At 35.2% G+C, this 26143-nt stretch overlaps 13 protein-coding genes across 13 annotated transcripts; 6 read left to right on the forward strand and 7 right to left on the reverse strand.

The window, feature by feature from the left end:
- Positions 1–183: 183 nt before the first annotated feature.
- Positions 184–780, reverse strand: EIN_221990 (splicing factor U2AF 23 kDa subunit, putative; the record flags this gene model as incomplete). The annotated part of the gene is made up of 1 exon (XM_004254789.1): positions 184–780. One exon carries the CDS (start codon positions 778–780, stop codon positions 184–186), a length of 597 nt encoding a protein of 198 aa, XP_004254837.1.
- Positions 781–1114: 334 nt separating this feature from the next.
- Positions 1115–2143, reverse strand: EIN_222000 (hypothetical protein; the record flags this gene model as incomplete). Its single annotated transcript, XM_004254790.1, has 1 exon — positions 1115–2143. One exon carries the CDS (start codon positions 2141–2143, stop codon positions 1115–1117), a length of 1029 nt encoding a protein of 342 aa, XP_004254838.1.
- A 240-nt stretch (positions 2144–2383) lies between these two features.
- Positions 2384–7426, forward strand: EIN_222010 (hypothetical protein; the record flags this gene model as incomplete). Its single annotated transcript, XM_004254791.1, has 1 exon — positions 2384–7426. One exon carries the CDS (start codon positions 2384–2386, stop codon positions 7424–7426), a length of 5043 nt encoding a protein of 1680 aa, XP_004254839.1.
- Positions 7427–7455: 29 nt separating this feature from the next.
- On the forward strand, positions 7456–7875 carry EIN_222020 (hypothetical protein; the record flags this gene model as incomplete). The annotated part of the gene is made up of 1 exon (XM_004254792.1): positions 7456–7875. The coding sequence occupies one exon, from the start codon at positions 7456–7458 to the stop codon at positions 7873–7875; it is 420 nt and encodes a 139-aa protein (XP_004254840.1).
- A 529-nt stretch (positions 7876–8404) lies between these two features.
- Positions 8405–9359, forward strand: EIN_222030 (hypothetical protein; the record flags this gene model as incomplete). Its single annotated transcript, XM_004254793.1, has 2 exons — positions 8405–8860; positions 8946–9359. 2 exons carry the CDS (start codon positions 8405–8407, stop codon positions 9357–9359), a joined length of 870 nt encoding a protein of 289 aa, XP_004254841.1.
- Positions 9360–10416: 1057 nt separating this feature from the next.
- On the forward strand, positions 10417–11832 carry EIN_222040 (aspartate ammonia-lyase, putative; the record flags this gene model as incomplete). The annotated part of the gene is made up of 1 exon (XM_004254794.1): positions 10417–11832. The coding sequence occupies one exon, from the start codon at positions 10417–10419 to the stop codon at positions 11830–11832; it is 1416 nt and encodes a 471-aa protein (XP_004254842.1).
- A 248-nt stretch (positions 11833–12080) lies between these two features.
- Positions 12081–12686, reverse strand: EIN_222050 (hypothetical protein; the record flags this gene model as incomplete). Its single annotated transcript, XM_004254795.1, has 1 exon — positions 12081–12686. The coding sequence occupies one exon, from the start codon at positions 12684–12686 to the stop codon at positions 12081–12083; it is 606 nt and encodes a 201-aa protein (XP_004254843.1).
- A 444-nt stretch (positions 12687–13130) lies between these two features.
- Positions 13131–13821, reverse strand: EIN_222060 (rab7, putative; the record flags this gene model as incomplete). The annotated part of the gene is made up of 3 exons (XM_004254796.1): positions 13131–13556; positions 13603–13733; positions 13776–13821. 3 exons carry the CDS (start codon positions 13819–13821, stop codon positions 13131–13133), a joined length of 603 nt encoding a protein of 200 aa, XP_004254844.1.
- Positions 13822–14306: 485 nt separating this feature from the next.
- On the reverse strand, positions 14307–14723 carry EIN_222070 (hypothetical protein; the record flags this gene model as incomplete). The annotated part of the gene is made up of 1 exon (XM_004254797.1): positions 14307–14723. One exon carries the CDS (start codon positions 14721–14723, stop codon positions 14307–14309), a length of 417 nt encoding a protein of 138 aa, XP_004254845.1.
- Positions 14724–15278: 555 nt separating this feature from the next.
- EIN_222080 (hypothetical protein) lies at positions 15279–15896 on the forward strand (the record flags this gene model as incomplete). The annotated part of the gene is made up of 1 exon (XM_004254798.1): positions 15279–15896. One exon carries the CDS (start codon positions 15279–15281, stop codon positions 15894–15896), a length of 618 nt encoding a protein of 205 aa, XP_004254846.1.
- Positions 15897–15952: 56 nt separating this feature from the next.
- Positions 15953–17002, reverse strand: EIN_222090 (protein-tyrosine phosphatase, putative; the record flags this gene model as incomplete). The annotated part of the gene is made up of 1 exon (XM_004254799.1): positions 15953–17002. One exon carries the CDS (start codon positions 17000–17002, stop codon positions 15953–15955), a length of 1050 nt encoding a protein of 349 aa, XP_004254847.1.
- Positions 17003–17150: 148 nt separating this feature from the next.
- On the reverse strand, positions 17151–20874 carry EIN_222100 (hypothetical protein; the record flags this gene model as incomplete). Its single annotated transcript, XM_004254800.1, has 2 exons — positions 17151–17262; positions 17402–20874. 2 exons carry the CDS (start codon positions 20872–20874, stop codon positions 17151–17153), a joined length of 3585 nt encoding a protein of 1194 aa, XP_004254848.1.
- Positions 20875–24583: 3709 nt separating this feature from the next.
- Positions 24584–25565, forward strand: EIN_222110 (longevity assurance factor, putative; the record flags this gene model as incomplete). Its single annotated transcript, XM_004254801.1, has 2 exons — positions 24584–24754; positions 24819–25565. 2 exons carry the CDS (start codon positions 24584–24586, stop codon positions 25563–25565), a joined length of 918 nt encoding a protein of 305 aa, XP_004254849.1.
- Positions 25566–26143: the final 578 nt, after the last annotated feature.

The following is a 26143-nucleotide window of genomic DNA, read 5'->3' on the forward strand; positions in this document are numbered from 1 at the left end:
TTTATGGTTTTCTGTTTTTTTAATATGATGGAATTAGACTTGATTAATTATTTTACTAGTACTAATACTATTCTTTTCTTTCACCAAAAAATCAAAACCAATTACAAGGTGACTTCCCCCAAAATAGTCGGACAAATGAGATTAGAAAATGTTATATATAACATTTTGAAGACCAAACCACAATCAATATGGCTTAAGACCAAGCCGTTGTCTTCTTAATGGCTGTCTTTCAAGGAGTTTTCTTTTAAGGGCGTGATTAGGCTCGAGTACGTGGATGAAATTACAGAAGCCCCCTCTCTCGCAATTTCCGGCTTCTTGTTGTTTACATTTAGCGTCTCTGAAATCAGTCACATGGGAATAACTGGGTTGAATCATCCGCCCACCATAATACCTTGCTAATAATATTTTCATGGCACTCTCAGCGCCCTTGACGTCGTGAAATCGGACAAATACATTACCTAACATGTGCTCATTCAAGTTGGCACAAACGATCATCTCATCGATCTCCCCACGCTCCGCAAGTTCATTGAAAACGTCTTCGTAAAACACGTTGAACCCGTCCCGAACAACTTTGAGTTCGTCCGCAGTCATCTTTTCCTCTTCTTTGTGACTAAGAGGATTGTCATACATATTTGTTAGTAAGATCGTCGGTGAAACTTCCGGTCGATGATGGTTTCGACTACATGCATCACCATGCCGACACGCACCCACTTTATAGAAAAAGCTGCAATTCACTTTATCCTTTTCTGTACCATGGATCGTTGCAAGATCAGTCGCCATTCTTCTTTATTTGATACTTTCAAGTAAATTATTTGTTTCTTTGTTTTTTTTATTTAACTTATTTATAATTAAAATATTATATTTTGTACCACAAATGTTTTAGTTTCATTGAAGCTATATTTTGTCATAAATAATTATTATACAAAAAAGGAATGAAACTGGTAATTTTTACTATTATTTCTACTATTATTTTTATTATGATTTTACTATATTTTTTTACTATAATTTTACTATATTTTTTACTATTGTTTATAATACATAGGTAGTTCATCTACAACAACTAATAATATTCATTACCAACACAAAACAACATACAAACAGACTGAATCATATTCTAAAAAGACATAAAGTAATGTAAAATCTGCAACAGCTTTTCTACATACGTTTCTCCATCGACGTCAATTGTCGACTTATATAAAATAACGTAGAGTTTCAAGAATTCGTCGTACAATATTTTGAAGACAATATGTGAAAAGGTAATACCACTGTCTGGAAGGGTGACTCTCTGGCCGAGTGCAGACGGTGACCTTCTTTGCAACGTACATGGTATAGTAGTCCCTTTCCAGTCGAGTTGGAGTGTGCAAGAAACATTCATTACAACACAGAAATGCTTGTAGACCATGAACAAGTGTGAAATGAACAAATTGGATATTGCCAAAGACTTGAAAGACCTTGACGTCGACTTAACAAAGAAGTTGATGAATCTAAATGTTCTCAACTCGTTCTGAATTGGTCGTTCTACCGTCTCTGTTAATGGGGAGAGTTGACTTGACGTTTTATTTGTGTCGACTTCCAACATCAAAAATTGGTTTGTGAGGACTAAGCCCTGTTTTTTCTTCAACACGATTTGGTCTGTCAAAAACGCTTTAAGTTGTGTCAATTTAATTGTTTCACTCCCAACTTTTTGATATTCAGAAAACAACTCGTTGGTCTTCTTTATAGCGTCTTGAAGTCTTTTCATTGACGTGCTGATATGATCAATTTTTTCAATTGCAAATCTGAGTCCATCGTTCTCTTTGATTTTCATGACATTAATTGCCAAGTCATTTTGTTGTGAATGTGCAAACAATGTATTTGTCTGTGTTATGATATCCGTTTTCTTATTAATTTTACAAAGCCCTTCACTCAGTGTTTTTTCAAGTTCGTGAGTCTTTGCCTGAAACGCCCGTATCTCTTCCTTCCTTTTTTGAACGATTTGTCCTCGTTCTTCAACTCTTTTTGCTAAACAGAAGAGACAATACTTTCTCGGGTTGTCTAAAGGAGCTCGACAACACATACACACGTTAAAGTACTTTGGTATAAATTCCTTTGAAATGGTATCCAAGTCGTTTTCGACGTCGACTCGTGTTGTTGTAGTTGACATTAACTTCTTTTGTTTCCTTTTTAGTTCTATTATAACATTTTTATAACATTTTTTAATTCAATTTGTCAAGAAAAAAATGATGTGAAATTCTTTTTTTGTGTAATGAAGTTTGAATGATGCAATATATTATTATCTTTTAACACATTTTCCTTCATTTTAACTATATACAAATAATAGTATATTTTATTAAAAAAACTATACTTCATGGTATAACGGAACTTAGACTTAAATAAACAGTTGATGTCAAAACCAGACATCTCACAAGAGGCCTTAGACCGTGTGTTGTCTTTAATGCCTCGAATTGCATGCAATTCGCTCATTCACCAAAACGCCATCAAAGAACTCAAAGACTATTTTTCAACATTTGATGTCTCAACACTCAACTCCAAATTTGCACAAGCCTATATCAACGAAACCTTTCCAGCACTCGTCGCATTTATCCATGAGGACCCTATAACAGACGTATTTTTTCTTTATGAAATATTAGTGATGATGTCTATCAAATTCAGTAACAGTGTTACCTCAGCAGCGAAAACTATTCTGTTAGATTCAGTGCGCTCAATACCAGAAGTTAAAAGGTGTTTCATCACAAATGTACACAACTTTGTTGGGATGTATGGAAGAACTGACCAAATATCGTTATTCAAGTCGATAGGATACTTCGACTTTGAATTACTCGAGCCCATATTACACCCAAAGACGGTATCAGAGTTTAATGAAATCAAAGACATGATTGTACAGATGTTGCCAGACAACCAAGAGAATGTCATTCAACTGTTATTTGACTATCTCAAAAATCCGGTGTTAAAAATCACTGTTGGGAATTTTATTGAGAAGGAAGTGGCCTCGAATGAGAAACTCAAAAGCATGTTGGCCACAATCGAACCAACATCCCCAACGGATCTCAAGCTGTTAATTAAATCTGAAAATTACAACGCGGAGAAAGTGAACGACTTTTTGAATGATCAATTCATCACAGAGTACTATGGTGGTCTCAAAGACTTTACTGTTAAAAAGTGCGAATTGCTCTTTGCGATGTTGTACGCCCGTTTTGTGATTAAAATGGAAGACTTGAAGGAAGGTGTTGCTGATGCTGTTGGTGCGTTTCTACTTCAAATAGTCACAACTGGAATTATTAAAGAAACAAATTGTGAGGAAGTTACTGAACTCGAAGAATCCATATTCGTTGTGATAAAGAAACAGGCGACATTTCCTGTTGAAGAGTATCGAGAGTGTATCATACAAAATGCGTTGTTGTTAATCAAAAAGTATATTGAAATGAATGTTGACTCATGCTTTGAAGCAATTAACGAATTGTGGGATATCATCACAATATGTAAAGAGCAGAATTACATCGAAAATATTATAAGAGTCTTTGACACACTCATCTGTGGCCAAGACCAAACACTTTCTGAATTTCTTGTTGTTGTCTTGACCGAAAGACTTGATGTGATTAACGTGAAATACTTTGACTCGGTTGTCGGAGCCGATTTGTTGATTCATTTGATTGAGAAAATATACTCCCTTGAGAAGGAGAAAAAGGGGTATAAATTGTTTACTGGTATTAAAACGATGGAGTGGTTTTTCAGAGTCGAAAAGTTGTGTGAAATGATGACACACACTGCAGCAAAAAGGAACATTCAGACATTCACCGAAAACGTTTATTGTGCTGCGGATGTCATTGAATCGACTGATACACTTTTCTTGAAATTGTTTGAAGAGAAGAACGAGAAAAGAATTCTTCTTCTTCAAAAGGTATTATATTGTGAAGGTGGAAGTAAACACAAGAGTTGTCATATTAGAAAAGTAAAATATCAAATTCGTACGTTGGAGAATCAAATTGAGAACGTCACGGTCACACCAGAGACTCTTGTGAGTGAAATACTTGAGAGAATGCGCTGTATATCGAGTGGCGTGATTTTAACGTCTTCAATTCAAGAAACCCCGGGGTACCAAAACATCCAAATTGGGCAAATGAAAACTCCCGTAACAGAAGAACTCTGCGTGGAACAGTTTTTTGTTGAAGAAGAAAAGGGTGTTAAAGACGAAACAAAAACTCTTTTACCACAATTCAAATTTTTGTGCCAAGTAAAAGAAGACGACATCAAAGCAGTTGTTGACAAGTGTTTGGTGTCTCGAGAAAAGGCACTTTCCACATTACAAAGTTTTGGAGATGTCGAGAGTGCATCAAAGTATTTACTTGGCAACACTAAAAACGAACTACAAGCGGCACTTGGGACAAACCACGATTTGTTGATGACCTACAAAAACATCGACGAATTAATCAAAGGTAAAAAGTCGAAAACAACCGACTTACTCAACTCTAAAAGTTTCAATGAGAATGTCAACAAACTCTTTTCATTCATCGACTCTTCTGATGACAAACTGGCAAAAAGTTGTCTAGAATTGTTAGACAACATCCCCAAAGTGAAGTTCATTTTGAATAAAATTGAGTTAATACAAAGTGGAGTTGAAACAGTAACAAAGGGAAGCGAACTTGTTTTCATTTTAGAAGAGCTTCTCTCTACACAAAATCTCACAGCGAATACAATAAATTGGGTTTATAATGTATTCGAGGAAACACAAAGCTCACACGTCGCTGATTTGTCACTTCGAATATTTCTGAAATATAAAAAAGCTGAGATGGTCGTCTTTCAACAACAAAACGAGTTGATAAGCAAAAGTCTGAATCTGTTACAGAGCAACAACACACAATTGGAATCATTTGATCTGGTGCTTTCTCTGGCCGAGTTTTGTGAAGATGGGCAATACATCGTTGACGGGTCAGTTTTTGACAGGATTTACACGATTCTCAACACCATTTTCGAATTGAGTAAAGACGAAAACAATGTTGTTTTGTTGCTCTCAAATGTGATTCGGATCTTCGTGAATAATTTGTTTGTGTCTAAGAACTTCTCGAACATATCAAACCACATGGAAGAGCTTCTTGAAGAGTTGACCAAAGAAGAGAATGAGATCATTGGCAGCGAGAAATACATTCTGTTGATCGAGATTATAAAATCGATACTTTCAATTCCAGAGAGTCACCCATTCCAAGAAAAAGTGAAAGACCATGTCAAGTCTCTGCTTACAACAGTTCGAGAAGAAAAGAACAAGAAGTCATATGGTGTGCCATATTGTCTGAAATTGTTGGAACTTTTTTACAAAACAAACGTGATCGATCAGAAGGATGTGATTAACTTGTGCAAAGTGATGGCTATGAAATGTTGTAAACAAGTCGATTTCATCAGTTATCCATCCAGACACGCACTGGCTTGCTTTATGAATATGATAAAAAAGGACGAGAACGTCTGGAAAGAGATACTGCCTGTTTTCGAGGATCAAATGTCACAAGATATCACACCCGTCGATTATGTGCCGAAAAGCCCATTACAAGAGAAAGGAATAGTTGGGTTGCACAACCTGGGTTCAACGTGTTACATCAATGTTGTCATCCAGTTGTTGTACAATATGACCACTTTCAGAGAAGAGATACTTGCTTATTCTTGTGACAGTTTGGACAAAGTTAGAACCACCTCTTTTAATAAAGAGAAAAAAGATCAAAAGAAAAATAAAGTTTCAAACAACAATGCGGCAACCTACAACAACAAGTGCAAAGAAAAGACAAGCGAACTCGAAAATGTGGACCCAGCAGTGACTGTTCTTCGTCAATTGCAAACCCTTTTCTTGCAAATGAAGTCTGGACAATCTGCTTCCTTGTCGCCAATTATGTTGATTGAGTCGATCCAAAATTATAAACACCGTGATGACCTCAAAAAGACTCAACACGACGCAGGCGACTTTCTGATGTTACTCCTTGATTGTATTGAAGAAGCTGTAAACACCAAAGCTGTGTTTGACGATTTTAAATGCGTTATGGACGAGTCAATTAAACGGACAGATGAAGCACAGACCCTCATCTCATCTCGCATAACTGACACTCGTATGCTATTCCTCCCTGTTGAGAAGAGCCTCCAATGTTCTCTTGCTGCTTACTTTAAGGACGAGACTTTCACTGGCGAAAATAAGATTCGTCTTGAAAGCGGAGAATTGGTTGAAGCAACAAAACATGTTTCGTTTAAGAACACACCAAACTACCTATTGTTCCAAATTAATAGGTTTTTCATTTCAACGGATTTGACGGCACAAAAGAACGACTCGGAGTGCTCCATCCCTGAGACTATTACCTTGGATCATTGCAACGACACCAAGACTTACCATCTGCACACAATAGTCACACATTTTGGCAGTGTAAACGCCGGGCATTACATTTGTTTTACAAACACGCCTTCTGGGTGGATAGAGTGCAATGATTATAACGTCCTCCCAATAACACAAGACAACGTCATGGAGCGGAGTGTCGGTGGTCCTGGTAAATCTTCTGCATATATTTTGGTTTATTCCGCCACCGCAATTAACAAAGACATCAAAATCTCAATCACAAAGGAGATTGACGAGGAGAGAGAGAGGTTGGCGAAAAGTGTGTGTGGCAATGACATTGATTTATTCAAAATAGTCTTTGGTGGGAAATTATCGCAATTTGTCATTCGTTTCGTGCTCGACAGAATCAGATTAGGTCGCGAGAATCTTCTTTATTTAGTAGATCCTCTCATTATCAAAATAAAAGAAAGTCAGACATACACGAATGACTTTAGTGACGTAACGAAAGATCTTGATGCAAAATTTTTCGTATCAACAAGAAGCAAAAACATCCGACGACGATTTAGCGAAATAGTAAACTATCTTGTAAATTATAGCTCGGAAAATAGTATTCTCACTTTTTCCGAAAATTTGTTGGAACAGATTTTGGTGACACGTGCTGACGGGTCGTGCGTTGACGACTACTTCTTGCTTCTCACCTCATTGTGCAATCACGAAAATGTCAGAACGGTCCTTGTTCAAACGAAAGGACTATTTGAGAAATTGGCTTTTTATCTCCAAGGAAAAGACGACAAAACGATTTACCAGACGATTTCAGGAGATTATACATTTTCGTCACTCATCAGATTACTTCTCACAATTGTTGAGGCGGAACGTGGGCTGAAATATGCGACGAAAACTACAATCATAACGAGTTTGAGCCTTGACTTTACTGGCAAAACGTCCAATATAAAAACGTCCGATATAACACGACTATTGAAACATCTTTGTAGGAACAACCTGGAGAATTCGACCTTTGTGGTTTCGAAGTTGCGGGGCGGAATCAACTTGATCAAACAAAAGAACGAACCCAAAGTCGATAAAGAACATTTATTGGTTTTACTCGACATGGCTTGCTCGTGACGGATATTGACGACGGGTGGTTTAACGAGATGCGAGCAAAATTGTTATTGACGAACAAGGCTGTGGAAAATGACGACACGCAGAACTCTCAAAGTGTCGACGACGGGATTTTAATAGGGCTGAACGAGGAAAATGTGGCGGATTTGGCTATAATAACTACAGTACTGAAATACTTGGAAAAAGGTGAGTTAGTGGCAGGTTGCATCAAAAAAGTGATTTTTGAGAGGCAATCACTTTCCGACCAAATCGAATCTTGCCTTGTCAAATTTTTCGAGAAAAATTTCGAAGGGTACAAAAACGTGGTTGGAGTTTTGGAAAACAATATTGAGATCCATCTCAAAAATCACGAACTTTTGAAAAAAATCGGTGCTGCACAAAACCTCGAAGGGATCCCCGAAAGCCTGACGGAGTTTTTGCACATTTGTTTGTTGGCGGGAGAAATGAATTGAGTGGTTAAGTGAATTGATTGAACGGTTTGATCATTTGGTCAAATCTTTTTCAACACAAAATTTTTGGTTGACTTATTCTAGATCAACATTATTATTTAATAATATTTAATCATCATGTTATAGTTTACACAAGTTTTTTAACTTTTTTTAAAGTTTTCTTGATGATTTTCAAAAACGCACAGTTAACACTTATAATTAAAATATATAGTTTAAATATAATATAAATAGTGATTAATTATTTCAAAATGTGGTTTTGGGACAATAATAAAACAATAAAAAAGATATTAAAAAAAATAATATCAAAACAATTATAAATTATAATCTATTAAAATACCCGAAAAAACGCATATAAAAAACGTCAATTTTTTAGAAAAATAATGCGTCGAAATACCCTCACCAAAAACAAAAGGAGAAAAATGTTTTTCAAAAAGATATGAATTGGGTAGTAAATAAAATAGGAACTGAACTAGAAACAATAGTTAACTGTCTAGTGAATAAAAATCAAAGGGAAAAAGAACTTAGAAAGAACATGTCAACCTTGAACAACAGCGATCAAAAACAATTCGACATGAAATTAGTCAACATTTTGCTGGACATCTCGCACGGGCCGGAAGTCGTCGGGTGCAAGCCTCTCGAGGGTTTGATCGACTTAGTCTACAGGTACCCCAACTGCATCAACATTCTCATCATCCGAATCGAGCAATTCATTGACTCCGCACCTCCCTGTTTTCTCTTGTCGGCTTTGTATGTGATTGACTCGCTCATCAGATACCTTGCGGATGACACCGCAACCACTGTCGAAAAAGCTATTGCGATAAAACTCCCAGACATTGTGCGGAGAATCTGCAACACGCCCTCGCAAACTCGCATTAAGGTCTGCACACTTCTCGATCATTGGAATAGGCACAACACGTTTGGAATGGATATCGTCAACATCTGTCTCGACACGTTGAAGAACGGGGAGTTCGTTGAAAGCGACAATTTCGTTCGTATCAAAACAAACGTTATCCTTCTTACGCAACTTCCCATGGACTGGAACGAGTACCGTATCAAAGAAATCGCAAACGAAGTTACACAGGGTTCTTCGTGTCTCGATGAAGCCGGAGCGACACTTTGCGTTCATCGCGACTCCCACACGGAGCGACGCAGAAAGACTCAAAACACAACTCCAAAAAAGAATAGCGGACATCCGCTCTCACTCAGTCCCAAAGGTCGTATGGGGAACGGAATATTGGATGAAAAATTTCAAGTTTGAAGATGACGAAGGGATTTGCACTATTGACAAGGACAGAATACCACCAGGAATCATGTTAAACGCCGACGGGACATACATCGCAGAAAGAACGGAGCAGCGCCCACCCCTACGGCAGTCGCTGAGAAACCCTAACGAATTGTCCATCAGAGACGAGTCGTTTGACCGACGAGGAAGAAGGGTGGGAAGGTCAAGCTCTCGAGAGGTTGGAGAAAGGTCAAATTCGAGATGATTTGGTTTTGTGATTGATATTTCTTTGGTTTACATTCAAATCGAGAAAATTTGTCAATTGAATTTTTAGTAACCATGCGGTTTGTGTTGTCTTTCTTTTTACTTTAAATGCTCGTTCGTTCCTTTCTTTCATCTCAATCTCCAGATTGAAATAATGGAATTGTAATACGTTGACTTTAAAATTTAGAATGAGCAATAAAAAGGTGTATTAATTGATGGAGAAAAGAAATAGCATTTAATATAAGAAATATCGAGTGAAGAACGTTGATTGTAATAACCTTTGAAGTAAAAGAATTGAAAAGGCACATCAATTGGTTGGGATAATAAATGTTGAAGATTGAGACACCTTACACTAATACATGTGTTTCGTTCTGCAAGTTTTGACAAGTTAAGTTTATTATAAAATTATATAAAATATAAAATCATTAAGGTATAGGTTTAATTTTAATTATATTTATATTTATTATAACATACAAATGACTAAAATTTTGTTTTGAGAATAAACCTGAATTTTTACTTTAAAATGAAATGAATTTATAAATTTTCGAACAAAAAAAATTATTAAATGTATATAGTTTATTTTAGTTTTATGTTATAATTTAAAATGAAACAAACTTTTTTTTTACTAAATTTAGTAGTTATAGTTACTATATTTTTTAATACAACACTTTGCAATGAAATTATTTTTGTTAAATCTTTACCCTAAATCCAACCAAATTAGGACTTTTTCCCGATAATTTAGTTATATTATAGTTAATCTTCCAGTCAAATACATTTGTTTACAATTGTTTACCAGTCTTTTTCTTCTTCAAAACTCACCAAGATTTTAGTAGAAAAAAAGTGATTTGAGGGAAACCCGGAATTACGGAACAAATCAAGCCCTCATAAGGTGTAATAAACAGTCACAAAGATGAAATTAACAGATTGCGAAAACATAAAAAGAATTGGGTTCGATCTGCCGAAAGGCTTCGACGAGTTCTTTTTTTGCTCTTCGTTCTGTTGTCGAAGTATTTTCCAACTTATAAAAAGGCCTGTCGACAATATTATAGTACCAAACAATGACCGAATACAGACTCGAGAAAGACTCTCTTGGAGAAATGCAAGTCCCAAAGAATGCTTATTACGGCGCTCAGACGGTTCGAGCCATAAACAACTTCCCAATCACACATAAAAGATGTGACCCAGACTTCATTCATGCCATGGGGTATGTCAAAGAAGCTACCGCATATGCCAACCATGCAGATGGTATTTTAGACAAGACCAAGTGTGATGCCATTATGCAAGCTTCTCATGAATTAGCTGAAGGTAAATTTGATGAGTGGGTTGTAGTCGATCCAATTCAAGGCGGCGCTGGGACTTCATTCAATATGAATTGCAACGAAGTCATTGCAAATCGCGCCTTAGAAATCCTTGGCCACGAAAAATATCGACCAGACATCATCTCTGCAAATACTCACGTTAATATGTCACAGTCTACTAACGACGCTTTCCCAACTGCTTTCCACATTGCTGGACTCTGGAAGATCGACAGACTTGTTGCCGAAATGAAAACAGTCTACGACGAAATCGAGAAGAAAGCCGTCGAATTCAAAGACTTCTTGAAGATGGGAAGAACTCATTTACAAGACGCCGTCCCAATCACTTATGCACAAGAGCTGAGAGCATACAACTGCATTATTAAAAGAGGGTGGGAAAGACTTGAAAGATCGAAGTCATGCCTTGAAGGTATTAATATGGGCGCAACAGCAGTCGGAACGGGTCTGAACGCTGAGCCAGTCTTCATCACTGAAGTTGTCAAGAAATTGGCTGAATTGTCGAAAACAAAAGTCCATAACGTCGAGGATTTGGTCGACGGAACACAAAATTCTGATGAGTATTTGGAAGTCCATGCTGCTCTTGCTATCATCGCGTGCTGCATGAGTAAAGTTGCGAATGATATGAGACTCATGACTTCAGGCCCAAGATGTGGACTTGGCGAAATCCAATTGCCACCAAGACAACCGGGAAGCTCAATTATGCCAGGTAAAGTCAACCCTGTCATTGCTGAAGTGATGAATCAGACTTGTTTCCAAATCATTGGTAATAACACTACTGTCATGTGGGCAGCAGCTGCGGGTCAATTTGAGTTGAACGTGATGGAGCCTGTCATGTTCTACGACATCTTGACTTCTCTCGAAATTTTGAAGAACGCATTCAACACGTTCAAAGTCAATTTGGTCTTGGACCTTAAAGCAAACAAAGAAAGAATGCAATGGTTCGTTGATAATTCAGTCGGAATTATCACCGCTTTGAACCCACACGTCGGGTATGAAGTCGCCTCAGCTACTGCTAAAGAAGCCATCAAGTCTGGCAGACCAGTCAGAGAAATCATTCTTGAAAAGGGCGTTCTCACAAAGGAACAACTTGACATCATCTTGTGTCCCGACGAGATGACTACTCCGGGCATTGCTGGTGCTCGACTCCTTCACAAATAATTCATTTAAATTTTATCGGTGTTAGGATACTTGTGTACGAGTTTATTATTATGAATCTATTAATAAACTAGAACGTTTCTTTTCTCATTGGAATTGTAAAAAAGGATTTAAGATTGTGGTTTTACTATATAAATAGAGACACATCTATGTGTACCTTCATTTTTACTAAAGTTACAGAGAAGAATAATGATAAAGAAACACCAAAAAGAACAACAACTAAACAACAGAATTAATTTAAATCATAATTACTAATCCAATGGTTCGACCGCTGTAACTACTCTCTTTGTTCGGTGCACCGAAACAATGAGGTCTTCAAACCCCAATTTATGAAAAGTAGAAAACACAAAGTTCTTCTTTTCTTGGGTGAAGCGTTTTTCTCTTGCCAAGTCGCTATATATCTGACTAGTTGTTAAAAGGTCTTCTGCGAGTTTGCGACACTCTTTATGAACATCTGTTTGTGGAATTATGGTGCTAAACTCAAAGCTGAGTTCTTCGCTTCTTTTTAATGTGCAATTCCAAGGGACGTTCTTCTGGATCTTATCGATTCTGTCCCTATTACTCTCGTCCATAACAATTTCAACGCCATCCATGACTATGACGGGACTTTGTTTAACCACATTACACCCCTCTTCGATGTCCATGACCATAGTCCCTTCTTCTTTTTTGCAAAGTGGGATGTTAGGGGAAGTGACTTCTGGCGGGATGAATGTTGGTTTAGTGAATATATTACCCAACAATTTGATATTATTTTCGTTGACCTCAGTCGAGACGGGAATGTGAATATAAGAGGTATAGCTGTCATACCCTTCCATAGTGGTAAAGTAATTCTCGTTGATATCACTGTTGAAATTCATCTACTTTTCCGAGTTCTTCGTTTTCACTTTTATTTGTGAATGGGGCTCCTTCGCCGAAACATTTTCGAGTTGTTTCGTACAAACCATATTTTATAGTTCTTTTCTAATACTTTTTATTATTATTTCTCATTCGTTTTTTTTTTCACTTTAAATTCACTAAAAGCCCTCCTCCAATTTCAAATTCATTTAGTAAACTTTTTTCAAATCAAATTTGTTTGAAAACATCACTACCAAATCGCCAAATTCATCGGGAAAACAACCCTAATCAATGCTATTTTTCCATATTTTGAAGAATTTTTCAAGTCAATAAAAAGGCAACCCTATTTTTGCTATACATCAACACATTTATTAAAAAAAACTATACTTTTTAACTAGTACACAAAAGGACAAACAAACAGACAACAACCGCATCAAAATTCAACATAAATTAAGTCTATGCACTGATTAACAGCACCCCCCATTCGCCTGTTTTTTATTAATTTCGATTGGTTGAGGTTTTTCAGGCTCTTGGTCCTCTTCTCTTCTGCCGACGACTTCAGTTGCAAGAGCGTTAAAGAAATCGCCGACGTTTGAAGCGTTGAGTGCCGACGTTTCGAAATATTGATGGTTGTGTAGCTTACACCATTCCATGGCTTGTTCTTCCGAAACTTCACGAGTGTTTGGATCACAGTCGATTTTATTGCCAACAACAAAAATGGGAACACTTCCTGGGTTTGTCAGATTTGCACCTTCAATGAAGTCGTTCTTCCACTTCTCGAGATGGTTGAATGACTCCCGATTCGTGACATCAAAACATAATACACAACAGTCGCTCCCTCTATAAAACGTTGTCACAACACAACTGTACCGTTCATGTCCTGCAGTGTCCCACTATCAATGAGTTCGTCCTCTCTCTCCACACAACAATTAAACAAACTATTTGAAGAGTGTACGTCTGCCCATTGACCGTGACGGGTTTGATCAAAAAGTCACTTCCAATCGTCGCTTTGTACACATCGGAAAATTGGTTGTTCACATAACGGTTGATCAAACTGGTTTTACCAACACCTACAAGTCAACTTCATCGAACGTTTCTGGTACAATACAAACCCGAGTCCCCTATCAATATCGTCTTAAACAAAGTTGGGCGAGCCATACTGTTTTTCAAGTTCAAGCTCTTTTCTTCTTATAAACACTTTATCGTTCTTCACCTTCTATTCTTGTTGCTTTTTCCTATATTTTCCTATAATTTTACTATTGTTATACTACATGTTTAGTAGAAGGGTGACTTGATTTTGTACATGGACTAAGTTATGCTTTTTCAACTAAATTAAATGGTTCTTTTTACCAAAATATTCGGGATTTGTGGATATTCTTCACTTTTTCTATCTCTGTACTATAGTTTTGTATATTAGAGTTATAGCTTCTGTATTTGTTCGTTTTTCAAAGGATTTTTCCGTTGTTCATGAAAACTTTTTTCTTTTGCTTTCATATGTATATTACTATTTTTTACTATACTATTTACTATACGATCACATAACATTTTGAATACCACAAATTGACAGAAACTATAGTATTATAACACATTAATTATTAAATATACTAAAAATGATGAAGAAGTAGCTTATGGAAACACAATAATCAGAGCTTAGCTGCGGTGTTCAGGATCCAAGTAGCGAGACCAGGGATACCCATAAAGCTTTGAGATTTAGCTCTAAGTACAGTGGTAGTAATGAAGAAAGTTTTAACGACGATGTAAATGATAAGTACTGTGACATAGATGGTTTGGAAAAAGCCACCGACAGCGAGACAAAGGATCAAGAAAGGGAGTGATGAGATGAAAAAGACCAAAAAGAGGAAGATTGATTGGAACGCACAAGCCTTACAGTAGTTATTAGTCTTTTCTAAATTCAAAACTACGATCCCTGTAATCGCAGAGATACTCCCTAATACACTTTCAGCTAAAACTGGCAACCCTAAACTCGTTGTACTTGTTGTCGTCTGAAATGACATAGTGTCGTCCACATTCATATCGATGTCCATATATTCCCCATCCATTGTGTTGTATTCAAAGTTCTTTTCCAAGTTCCTTCTGGTGGTGTGTTCATCACATTTTTTATAACAAATTGGATACTATAATTTTACTATACTTTTACTACAACCAGGTCACTATATAAACCCCACATAAAACTAAAAAAATCCACATGTCGTTGGCTGATTTAATTGGACAGCTCAAAAAGTTTGAAAATACTCCCGAGGTCGAAACGGAACCTCACGATTTTACAACAATAGGACAAGTCGAGCAACTCGAGCCATTAGAACAACAAGTCACACCACTCTCGATAATCAGAGACGTCTCCGAAAAAGCAAGGCACGAGTTCTTAAGCGATGGAATGTATTTGTAATGGATTGATTTTATTAGTTTTCTCTAGTTAATTTTACTATATGCCTTTGTACTAATATTATTAATTATTACTACTATTAAAGAGAAGTCGTCAAATATCATTACAAAAGATTGATGAAAAAATCATTGAACAATAAAACTACAATTTATAGTATAATACTTATAACAAAACTATTTCAATACATCAACAACTCGAAAGCCAGAGTGAAATGAGCATCGATTCAATACTCGACATTCGTACTGTACCAGAAAACACCGCCTTTCGTGTTGTTGTTAAAGTCAAACCAGAAGTTGCTGTCGACACAAATTATAAATTGGTGTGTTGTGCGACGAAGCGTCACTATGCGCAGTACTCCGCTATCTTTTACTTCTCAACAATTGACACTTGTGACTCTCTCAACAAATTACTACCCAGCGGTCTGTATGACTTCCACATTCTTGACGAGGATTACAAAGAAGATAATGACTTCAAACCGATAGTTGGATATGTCATAGGCACGACTTACCCCATCGAAGTGTGTTACCAAAAGCCGGACTTATTACTCCATTTTTCACAGCCCGCACCAGATGGGTTGGTGTATGGCATCTTTCAAACAACAGAAAACGAGTCGAAAGAGAAGTATCTCATAGGGATGCAAGCCTTTGAAAGTGTTGGTGAAGGGGTGTTAGACCGATACATTACAATTGACAGAAAAGCTTATATCAAACACAGACAATATGAAGTCAGACTCTTTCACAGTGATTTCAAGTTGAAATGGAATTGGTTGAATTTATTAGGTGATGAGGCTTATATAGTCTGTGGTCTCTCAAATCCCTTTGTAATTTAACTTTCAAGACACTCGTTATATCCTTACGTGTTGCGGCGATAACAAAAGAAAAATAATCACTTCTTCTTCTTGATTTTCTTGATGAAAGGGTCGATTGCTTCTTGTGTAGTGTCTGACATCAGTGGCTTAACGACTTCGATCAACTCACTTTTCTTCCCATTCATTTTCCCCCAGACCGTTTGAAAGAATTCTCCAACATTCGCCACCAAAAACTCGTATTGCTCGGCAGTTTGGACCATCCCTTTTCTTTCACTCCTCATCGAAAATACCACATTCGCAAGTAATTCTCGCAACTCAATTCCACTGACCGGCTTATCTATAGCATTGATCCGATTTTCTAGTTCACCGGCCTTTGTCGTCTTTTGGTTGAACACAAACGGCACAGGCTTCTTCAAAAGACTGTTGAAATACTGCTGGTAAAACCTTAATGTACCAAGAAATGTCCCACTCCGCCCAAGACCAGCAGAGCAATGAATGATTGGAGGTCCAGTTAACGCCTTTCCTTTATATCGCCCACAACATGATAAAACAATATAAATCATATCACGGAAGATTAAACTGTTTGGTGGGACCCCAAAGTCTGGCCATCCTGTGTAATGGATATGTATTAAAGTCCTTTTCCCTTTCCCAAGTGTTTTGTTTTCCATTATCAATTCTCTGGCTTGCATCTCCATGCGCCCTATTGTTTGTGGATCACCAAACAAAACGGCTCCACACGTGACCGTGAAGTTACCAAACCGTTTCATTTGTCCCGGTGTGTCGGGGAAGTATGAAGACGCCTTCGACTTCTCCTTCTCTTCAAATTTGGTTAACATCACTACTACACCAGACTCTTGTTCCCACGCCATTGTGTAGAAGTCTTCTGTTGTATTGGATAAAGGAGCTTGACACGATATATATCGATTGCCAAACACATGATTTGCGTTGATGTAATCTGTCTTCCGAACTAGAACACGTGTTGTTTCATTTGGTAATACATTAGAGTATCTATTTTTGACTTCATTTTCTGGGAGGAGTGCAGTCTTAAAATCATTTGTCGAAGTCTGTGGGGTGTTCGCCTCTATCCAATCAAAGGTGTTTGGTTCTAATGGCGAGGCTGTAGACATTTCTAAGAAACGAGTTCAAGTTCAACCGAAGTTTGTGTCGTGATAACCACTTTTTTACTTTCCTTTAAAAAGATAAAAACAATATTTCGGACTACACACTTTATTTCTCTTCTACTATGAACGGTCTTAATATGTGATATGAATTCAATTAATTCGGAACAATAAACGCAGAAGAAACATCCTGATAGAACGATCCGAGACTTTCATCCATTTTACATGCAGCTTTTAATTTCCTAATAAGCTCAAGACGTGTTACAAGGCTATCTTATTAATATTCTTTATTAAATTATATAATATATTATATTTAATATATTTTATAAGTATTTGAATTAAAATACTTTGTGCTATTCTATATAGTTTTTGTATTATTAAAATAGTACTTTAAATTAAAAAACAAACATGCTTTGATCAAGTTGGTAACAATAGGCGAGAATAGTTTCCTTAAGTAAAGGAATGATATATTCAACACCAACTACCATTCGATCATAAAGTGGGCCGATTGTCATTTCGTGGTCAGCGTTAATGAAAACCATCACCGAATCGCCTCTCGGGCGAATACCAATAACAACCCCATTTTTCGTATTGAGAAAATTCAGTCGATCATTAGTTTCCCAGACAATTGTGAAAGTGGATGTGTGTGTCTTGTCAAGACATATCTCTTTGGTGACACCAACTTGGCACCGAATGTTTTTCTCGAACAAGACGTTCAAAAACGCCTTGAAGCTTTCGTCTGTTTCATCGCCTTCGACGTTCACTGGTAACTTCTGTGTCATCCCATTTGTGTCAATTTGTCGAATGATATCGTCGACTTGTGTACTGTCTATTCTCCTTATAACGGGTCGTACCTTAGTAGGGTATTGCATCATCAATGAGAGTATGTATCCCCATTCTTTCTTTAAAGCGACTTTCTGTTCCGGTGTTTTAAACTCTTCGATGCGTGGCTTTAACTCCATGTCCACCATACACCTCTGGACTTGTGCTTCTAAGGCCACATTCATTTGACTCTCCTTTGTCTTCTCCTTGATTTGTTGTCGACTCACACTCTCTTCTTTGACCCACCGCAAGTTCTTGAACTGGCTCTCTTCACTCGCAAGTTTGACAGAAAGGGCGTTGTGGATTTTTCTCACCTTCTTCTGAAACTCGACGTTCCCACTAAATTCTAATTTGGGGACTTCTACCGTGGAAATTTTCTCTTTCGTTTCTGGGACTTTCACAACACATCTCCACGAGCCTGTGGGGTCTCGAACCTCAACTTCAGAGACATCTCCGCCTTGTTGTGGTGTCACTGAAATCACCGAATTTTCAATCATCCACCAAGTCGTGTCGCTAGTTGGGCTGTTAATATTTTCGCTGAGTCGTTGATGCATCATAGATCGAAAAAGTAGTGATGCAAGAACCTCCAAAACGTCATTATTTTCTTTCAAATCGGTGTTAATCAGTTTCGTCAAAATTGCCGTTGTCGACTCATAGAAGTCAAGCGACAAGTACACGTTGGCTTGGAATATTTCGATGAGAGTAAATAAGAAGAATCTCTTGTCGACCAAATTATTCACCAGAACTTGGTTTGTCAAGAACTCAATGATATATTCGACTATTTGTTTGTTCTGTGTGCCGATCTCTCGGACAACAAACACCAACACTTTAAGACCAACTTCACTCAAGAATGGGAGTTCAATGAGTGAAGACAACATGATATCTATTAATGGTATAAAGTCCTTCCCATCTTTAACTTTCATGGTGTTAAGTACTACTGTCGTCCCAATCGCCCACAAGACAGATTCCTTTGTTGCATTTTGCTTGAAGCCTCGAACCAAATTAGTGTAGCACTCGGTGGTCAATCGTAAGTTCAAAAAGGTGTCGTTGCCCTCTCTATCATTCCTTTTATCATAGAGAGAAATCGATTCTAAGAGTCGTAATATATTGAATTCATCGTCTGGAGTCACTTTATCAAATTGATACATTTTTATGCAGTTCATGATGGGTTTGATCAAACATTCCACGGGGAGGCGATATACAAAGATGTTCCCCAATTTTGGTATGATCTCGTTTGCAATGTCTTGTGAGAACTCAAACGCAGCTAAAATGAAGCCACAGAATGTGTCGTACACACAAACGTTATATTCAACAGGCAGCACAGTCAATTCTATCAAAGCAGTTATAGAGCTCAATACAACTTTAGGGTTTGTTTGTCCACTAAATACCGACACAAAAAATGGGAAGAATTGCTCGTGAACTGATATGGCGTACTTCTCCATATTCTCTTTGTGTTTCATCAATTGATCTGCTACAATAAACGTCTCTTCAACCACTTTCATGGTGTCGACCCACTTCTCCAAATTTTCTCCTGTTGCTATACACGACGCGTCACATATGAGCAAAAACATTTTGTGCCAAAAGAAGAATAACCGGTCTGTCTCCATCGTATCCACCTTGAATTGATTCAATTTGTTTGTGTTTGCTATTTTGATGCTAAAAGGCAGTCGGATCTTCTTTTGATCCTCCACACTTGGAAATTCTTCGACGTACAACTGTTTGATAACATACAACTGTGTTATGCTAATAAATATCTCGCATATCTCCTTCACGTATAAGTCGATGTTATAGAAGATATTTAACTTTTGGAAGAGTAAATCCCACTCTTTTTGATCCTTCATAAAGGTCACCCACAACGGTAATATATTCACTGCCAAATCAGACAATTTGACGTTCATGTCTCCAGTAACTGCTTGTGCTGACGAATTTGAAAGCATCAAATTACTGACTCTCCAGATGAGTGCGCGCGATATCTGACACAACAAAATTTTGAGTTCGGAACTGATGAAACTTGAGTGCTTGATGAAGTCAGTGAATATCCTTCTCACAACAGTGAGAAACGAATAGAACGAGTCGTCGATCTTCTTGTTCTCTTTGCTTAAAGGAAGTAACATGGCTTCTATTTGTTTTAACACCGTCTTTTGGAATTCTTTAAATCGCTCGGGAGAAATCATCACCATATTCGAGTTTGAAGCGTCAGACTTCTTTTCAAGTCTCGACTGCAAGTCATTGGTGTAGTCACCAGTAATGTAATGTTCGATGATGACAACATAAGCGTCCATATTGATTTGATAAGAACTTGTATTGTCACCGCCAGCCAACATCTTGCTACAAATCACTTCAAGGACCTTCTCGAGAACGTCCATTGTGTTTTGATATCGACTTAAATACACGACATGTGAAAATTTGAGTTTAGTGAGTGCGGTGACAATTTTGGTGTGGGCCTCATTATTGACTTCATCGTCTTCACCTTTCTTCAAGTAAAGATCCTCAAGAATGTTTTTGAAAAATGAAAACAGCGAAATGAAAGAGTCTTCTGTGAGAAACACGTGTTCCATGAAATACGACAAGTAATGCGTCATAATTTGAAATCGCGTTTCTCCCGTTTCATCAAGAACGCTTTTATCCTCCGGGCGTTTGAAAACACTCAAATCCAAACACTTGAAAAAGATTTCAGTCCAGTCGTTTGGTTTGATTGCACACACAGTAAGTCCATCGACAAGGGCTTCGAAGGCAACTGTTTTCACTTTAGTCGGGGTGGTTGGTACCAAAAGAGATTTCCAGACATCAAAGAACTTTTGACTTGTGATCTGGCGGAAAGCCATTTTGTCGAAGACTTTAAGTGATAAGGAAAGACATCTAAGGAATGTGGATTGCTCAGTGTCGAGTGTTTTTTTGCTCTTGGCCATCTTCTCAGAAATTTGAATGAGAAGTTTGTTGTATTGAAGTTCATTTGTTTTCACAAAGAGTTTCTCCGTTTCGGAATAATCGGAGTCTTGTTGCGTGAACTGATTGAGCAAACGAAGTCTGCTGCTGTACCCCTCTTTCTCGTCAAACATTTTTTGATTTTGCGCACGCAAAGTCGACATGAAAAGTTTTTGTTATTTTTTAAGTTCAAAGAACTTATTATTTCGCTTTTGTTATTTAAATTGAATAAAATTGGAATTTTAAAATGTTGTTGTTAAGCATTTAATAATAATAATACTCATTGTTTATGTTTCTCATAAAACTATGAAAAGTATTATACTACAGTTTATAATAAAATATAGTATTATTCATAATATTGGAATATAATCAGAAAAACTATAATATAGTCAATAAATCAGTATTTTATATAGTTTTATATAATATTTAATAAAATATAATACATTTATTCTTATCACTATCAAATATTGTATTTAAGCATTTACAGTCATTATTTAAAGTTTGTTGTTTTGCCAAATAGTAACAGAAAAATCGAAATTATGTTTATTTGAGATAATACCAACTATAACAGTTGGTATTATGTCAATACCAACTGCTGTAGTTGTGTTTATACCCAATTCAAAAAACATCCAATTTCAATAATGTTTAAATCCTTTAACACTAAAAATAACGCCCTTATTTTTGTTTTGGCCTGTTTTTACAGGGATATTAATCTAATTTTTGATGATTTTCCTTTTTTGACTTGTGTATTGTTTAAGCCATTAATACACACTCTAAAAAACGGAAATTTATTTAATAAACTCGAAATTTCCTGATTTTTAGACAACTTGAATTTTGTTCAATGTTATTTAAAGTGTTAATTGCCTTAATTATTTGTTTATGTAATTGTAGCAAGTTTTTGTTTTTTTGAATTCTAATTTTTTTTAATAAAAAAAAACTTAATAATTACAAATTCTAGTTGAATTTATTATTTGTTATTATTGTTTTATAATTTCCTCATTTTTGTCGAACCTAAATTAAAAATAGCAACAAATAAACAAAAACTAATTTATTCTAACACAATACATATTACAGTAAAACCTCCCAAGAGCGGTACCTCTAAAGAACGGGTTCTCCCGAGATCGGGCATGATTAAAAATAGAACCAAAAATAGAGTTCTCTATTGGGTGGTAATTAAGGTTTGATTGGCTAAAAATGCCCGCTCTTGAGAGAACAAAATTCCCACGCCCTCCCGCTCTTGGGAGGTTTTACTGTATAATGAAATTATTAATAGGATGTTACAATTTGTAAGAATAAACAGACACTTTTATTGTTATCTTCAATTTAATTAGATTGATAAAAAAAATATTATTTATAATAATATGATGAAATTATATTAATCTATTAGTTATCAAAATACTAGTTAAAAATAATTTTATTTATAATAAATGATAAATTATAAATATAAATGAGTATTTACAATTTATTTATTTTGTTCACACGCAATTCCACATATTAAAGAGTGTTTTATGACATTTTATTATTCTAAAAAACTGGGAACATTTAGTAATACAAATTATACAATAATATCATCTGATTTGGTGAAAAAGGGATAAATTGAATTCTTTAAAAACTCAAATTTGATGAGTTTTTTCTTGTTGAATTATTATCAATTACAGTTAGTTCGGATTCAAATGAAACAAGTCTCATAATAAATTGAATTTGTCTCAAAACAAATTAAAATTGCACCTATATTCAATTTTGTTTCAAAACAATAAAAATTTGTCTCATTACTTTGTAATTTGTCCCAATAAAAAACAAAAGTGTTTCAAAATGATATAATGTTTCAAAATAATATTAAAATGTCCTAAAAGTAAAAAAATTTGTCTCATAAATGTGTAATTTTGTTCGATAAAGATTGTAACACTCTTTAAAAAATAATAAAAATATACACACATACTCTCTTTTGATAAAAGGATTTTGAAATTAAATAATTAATAACACTTTAAAAAATCAAAACTTGCTTTTAAATAATGAACAACTTAAAAAATATGTTACTTTAAGAAATTGTAAAATTTGTTCGTGAAGTTCGAACAATTTTTTGTTTTTTAAATTATCAATTAGATTAAATACAACTTGGTGAGTTACCATCATAAAATGCTTTTGAAAGCAACACATGCAAATAACAACAACTTTACTACCAACAACACAAACTCCAATAGAAACATCAAAACCTGAAAACTTGATGTGTAAGCGGCACACAATCATTTTTCCGTCTTTATTAAAAACTTTATATAAAAAGTATATTAACGATGTATCACTAAATATTTAAAAACATAAATTTTATTGAGATAATACTAAGTAATATAAACAAGAGTAAAATAACAATATTCAATATGCTATTGAATATAACCGGAAGTTTCAAGTAGATGATAATAATTTGAAAAATGTGTTGATTATTTCATTAGACTAGTCGCGTTAAAATTACTCGCTCGAGGTGTTCTTTAAGTATTTTTTAGTTGTAAATATAAATTAAACATTAAAGTTTTATCAAAAGAGAGTATGTGTGTATATTTTTATTGTTTTTTAAAGAGTGTTACAATCTTTATCGAACAAAATTACACATTTATGAGACAAATTTTTTTACTTTTAGGACATTTTAATATTATTTTGAAACATTATATCATTTTGAAACACTTTTGTTTTTTATTGGGACAAATTACAAAGTAATGAGACAAATTTTTATTGTTTTGAAACAAAATTGAATATAGGTGCAATTTTAATTTGTTTTGAGACAAATTCAATTTATTATGAGACTTGTTTCATTTGAATCCGAACTAACTGTATGTTTATAACTTCTTATGAACTAAAAAAACACACTATTTGTTTATTTTATTATTTCAATTTCTTGTTTTGACTTATTTCATTTTTATAATAACTTTTATTATACAAAATTGTTCATTTCGCTTTCAAAATTTTTTTCAGCAATTTTTTGTTTTGTGTACCAATTAAAAACCTCAAAAAATAAAGTATATTAACACTATCAACTTTTTATCAAAAACGGTTGCCACGTTTGCACTTTCCCTCTGACGTTTTGTTTTTTTGAGTAAAAAGGATGATTTGGTCTCTCGCCCAATTATATATTTTTTATATTTTTTTCTATTTGTTTTTTTTTGGTTAAATACAGCAATACTTTGATTAATTATTTCAAGTTTTTATTTCTTCCCGAACTAAACATACCAAATTAATTAAACTATAAAATACATTTACTAATCTGAACAATAAGAACTTTTTAATGGCAAAACATTACAATAATTACATTTGTAAATACTAAAATTAATGATACTATAATTTACTATTATATTACTATATAACGAATAATACTAAAATGGCACAACGATAATAAGACCTATACTCCGACAAATTCCCTCAAAAAAGTAGAGAATAGCGGGACATTAAGTCAATCTGAATATTCTAAAAATAAACATCCGATGAATTTCGATGTGAAAAACACACGAGTGACTTTATTTGACAAAAGAAGAATCCAATCGACTTGTTTTTCATGTAAATTATTTATTTGGAAAAAAAATAATTACAATATTAACAGGAAAGTTTTTCTTACCACTTCGGGCAGTTCATTCAAATAGTTAGGAACAATCAACGGTGGACATTTTTTTCAAATTGAAAAACAAAGTTAGCGAAGGAAAAAGTATAAAAATCCTCCAACTTTTCTAAGACCTTCTTCTGGCTTAAGAACCCTCAACACTATTTCCAGTTTTAATTGACATGCTCAGCAAGCTAACTGGAGTTTTTACCAGTTTGACTCCGCAGGACAAATTTAATATCACGCAGATACTAATAATGATGCCAATCGCACTTATCTGTATCCCAACATCATTCTCAAGAACTTCCGATTATTACCCATCACCACTTAACCTCTTGTGGGCTATAATTCCTTTTTCTTTGATTTATACGTCTCGAAAATTATTGATCGAAGACTTATTTCCTAAGTTTGGAAGAAAATTCATAGTGATGGTTTGTGTTTAGAATACTTGTACATTTATATATATATACACTGATGAGAAACATTAACTGATAGAATCCAACATGGTCCAAAGAAGTTCAAGATTTTAGAGTACAGCGCTTTGGGATTGTGTCTTTCAAAATGATATACTTCTTTATATCGACTATGTTAGGCGTCGTCTTATTTAGAAATGAGGACTGGATGCCTTCTTATTTATTTGGAAAAGGAAAACAAGACTTGTCACTGATTTGGGAAAACTACCCCGACCAAGAACAACCACCTCTTATCACTTTTTATTATTGTTGGGAGTTGGGGTATCATTTCCATTCGTTGGTGTATCACATCCAAAGCGAACGACGTAATGACTACTTCGAGAATTTACTCCATCACGTCTCCACTATATTCTTAGTCATCTTTAGTTTCATTAACAATTACGTGAGAATAGGCACTTTGGTCTTGATTTTACACGACGTTGGAGACTTCGCGATGTACACCGCTAAGTCACTCCACGACATGCCAAATGACAAACCAGCTATGTTCGCGTTTGTAGGGATTGTGTATACTTTCTTGAGATTCAGATTGGTTACCCTCGGTGGATTTATTATTCCAGCGGCATTCCAAGGGAGATTCTGTGTGCCAGACCATACTGCTGGGGCTTGGACGGTATACTCATTACTCACTGGATTGTTATGTGTGTTGCTTATCCTTCACACTTACTGGTTCTATTTGGTCTTGCAAATGATTTTTGGCTTCTTTAAATCAAGAGGAACATTCACTGATCCACACACCATCGGTGTCGATTCACACACCACTGTGAAATGAACTCAATTTTGTTTGTAATTGAACACTGCTTTTTTTTCATGACTTTGTTGTTTTTCTATTGGTTGGGTATTAAATATTCAATTAAAACTAAAACAAAACTATTTGTAATAATTCATACAAAGTTAGTAAATTTGAAAGATATTATTATATAATTTATATTTAATTAATTTAATTAATTATTCATTCTCTTATCGATATAAATTAAATTTAACTATATTTTATTTACATTTCAAATAAAAAAATCAACAATTGAGTGTTATATAAACAGGAAATAATCTGTAAATAAAGAACTTTTCCTGATTTTTAGAAGTTTATCAGGAACATTACTATATACCGCCTAAAATAGGAATTATAGTAAAATTTGTATAAATTTCCCAATAAAACAGCTAAATAAATATTCTATCACATTCTATTTCAAATGTTATTAACATCAAAGATAAAAATGTCAAGGTTACAAAATATTTAAAAATTGATGACCTTAAAATAAAAAAGAATTATTGGTGTGTTTTTGTCGGGTTTTTTTATAGTAAATTGTCAAGTATTTTTATTAACTTCTTAATTAAAATATGATGAATTAT

This window comes from Entamoeba invadens (assembly GCF_000330505.1).
Source record: "Entamoeba invadens IP1 unplaced genomic scaffold scaff_1105074725849, whole genome shotgun sequence".
In the NCBI taxonomy this organism is placed as follows: domain Eukaryota; phylum Evosea; order Mastigamoebida; family Endamoebidae; genus Entamoeba; species Entamoeba invadens.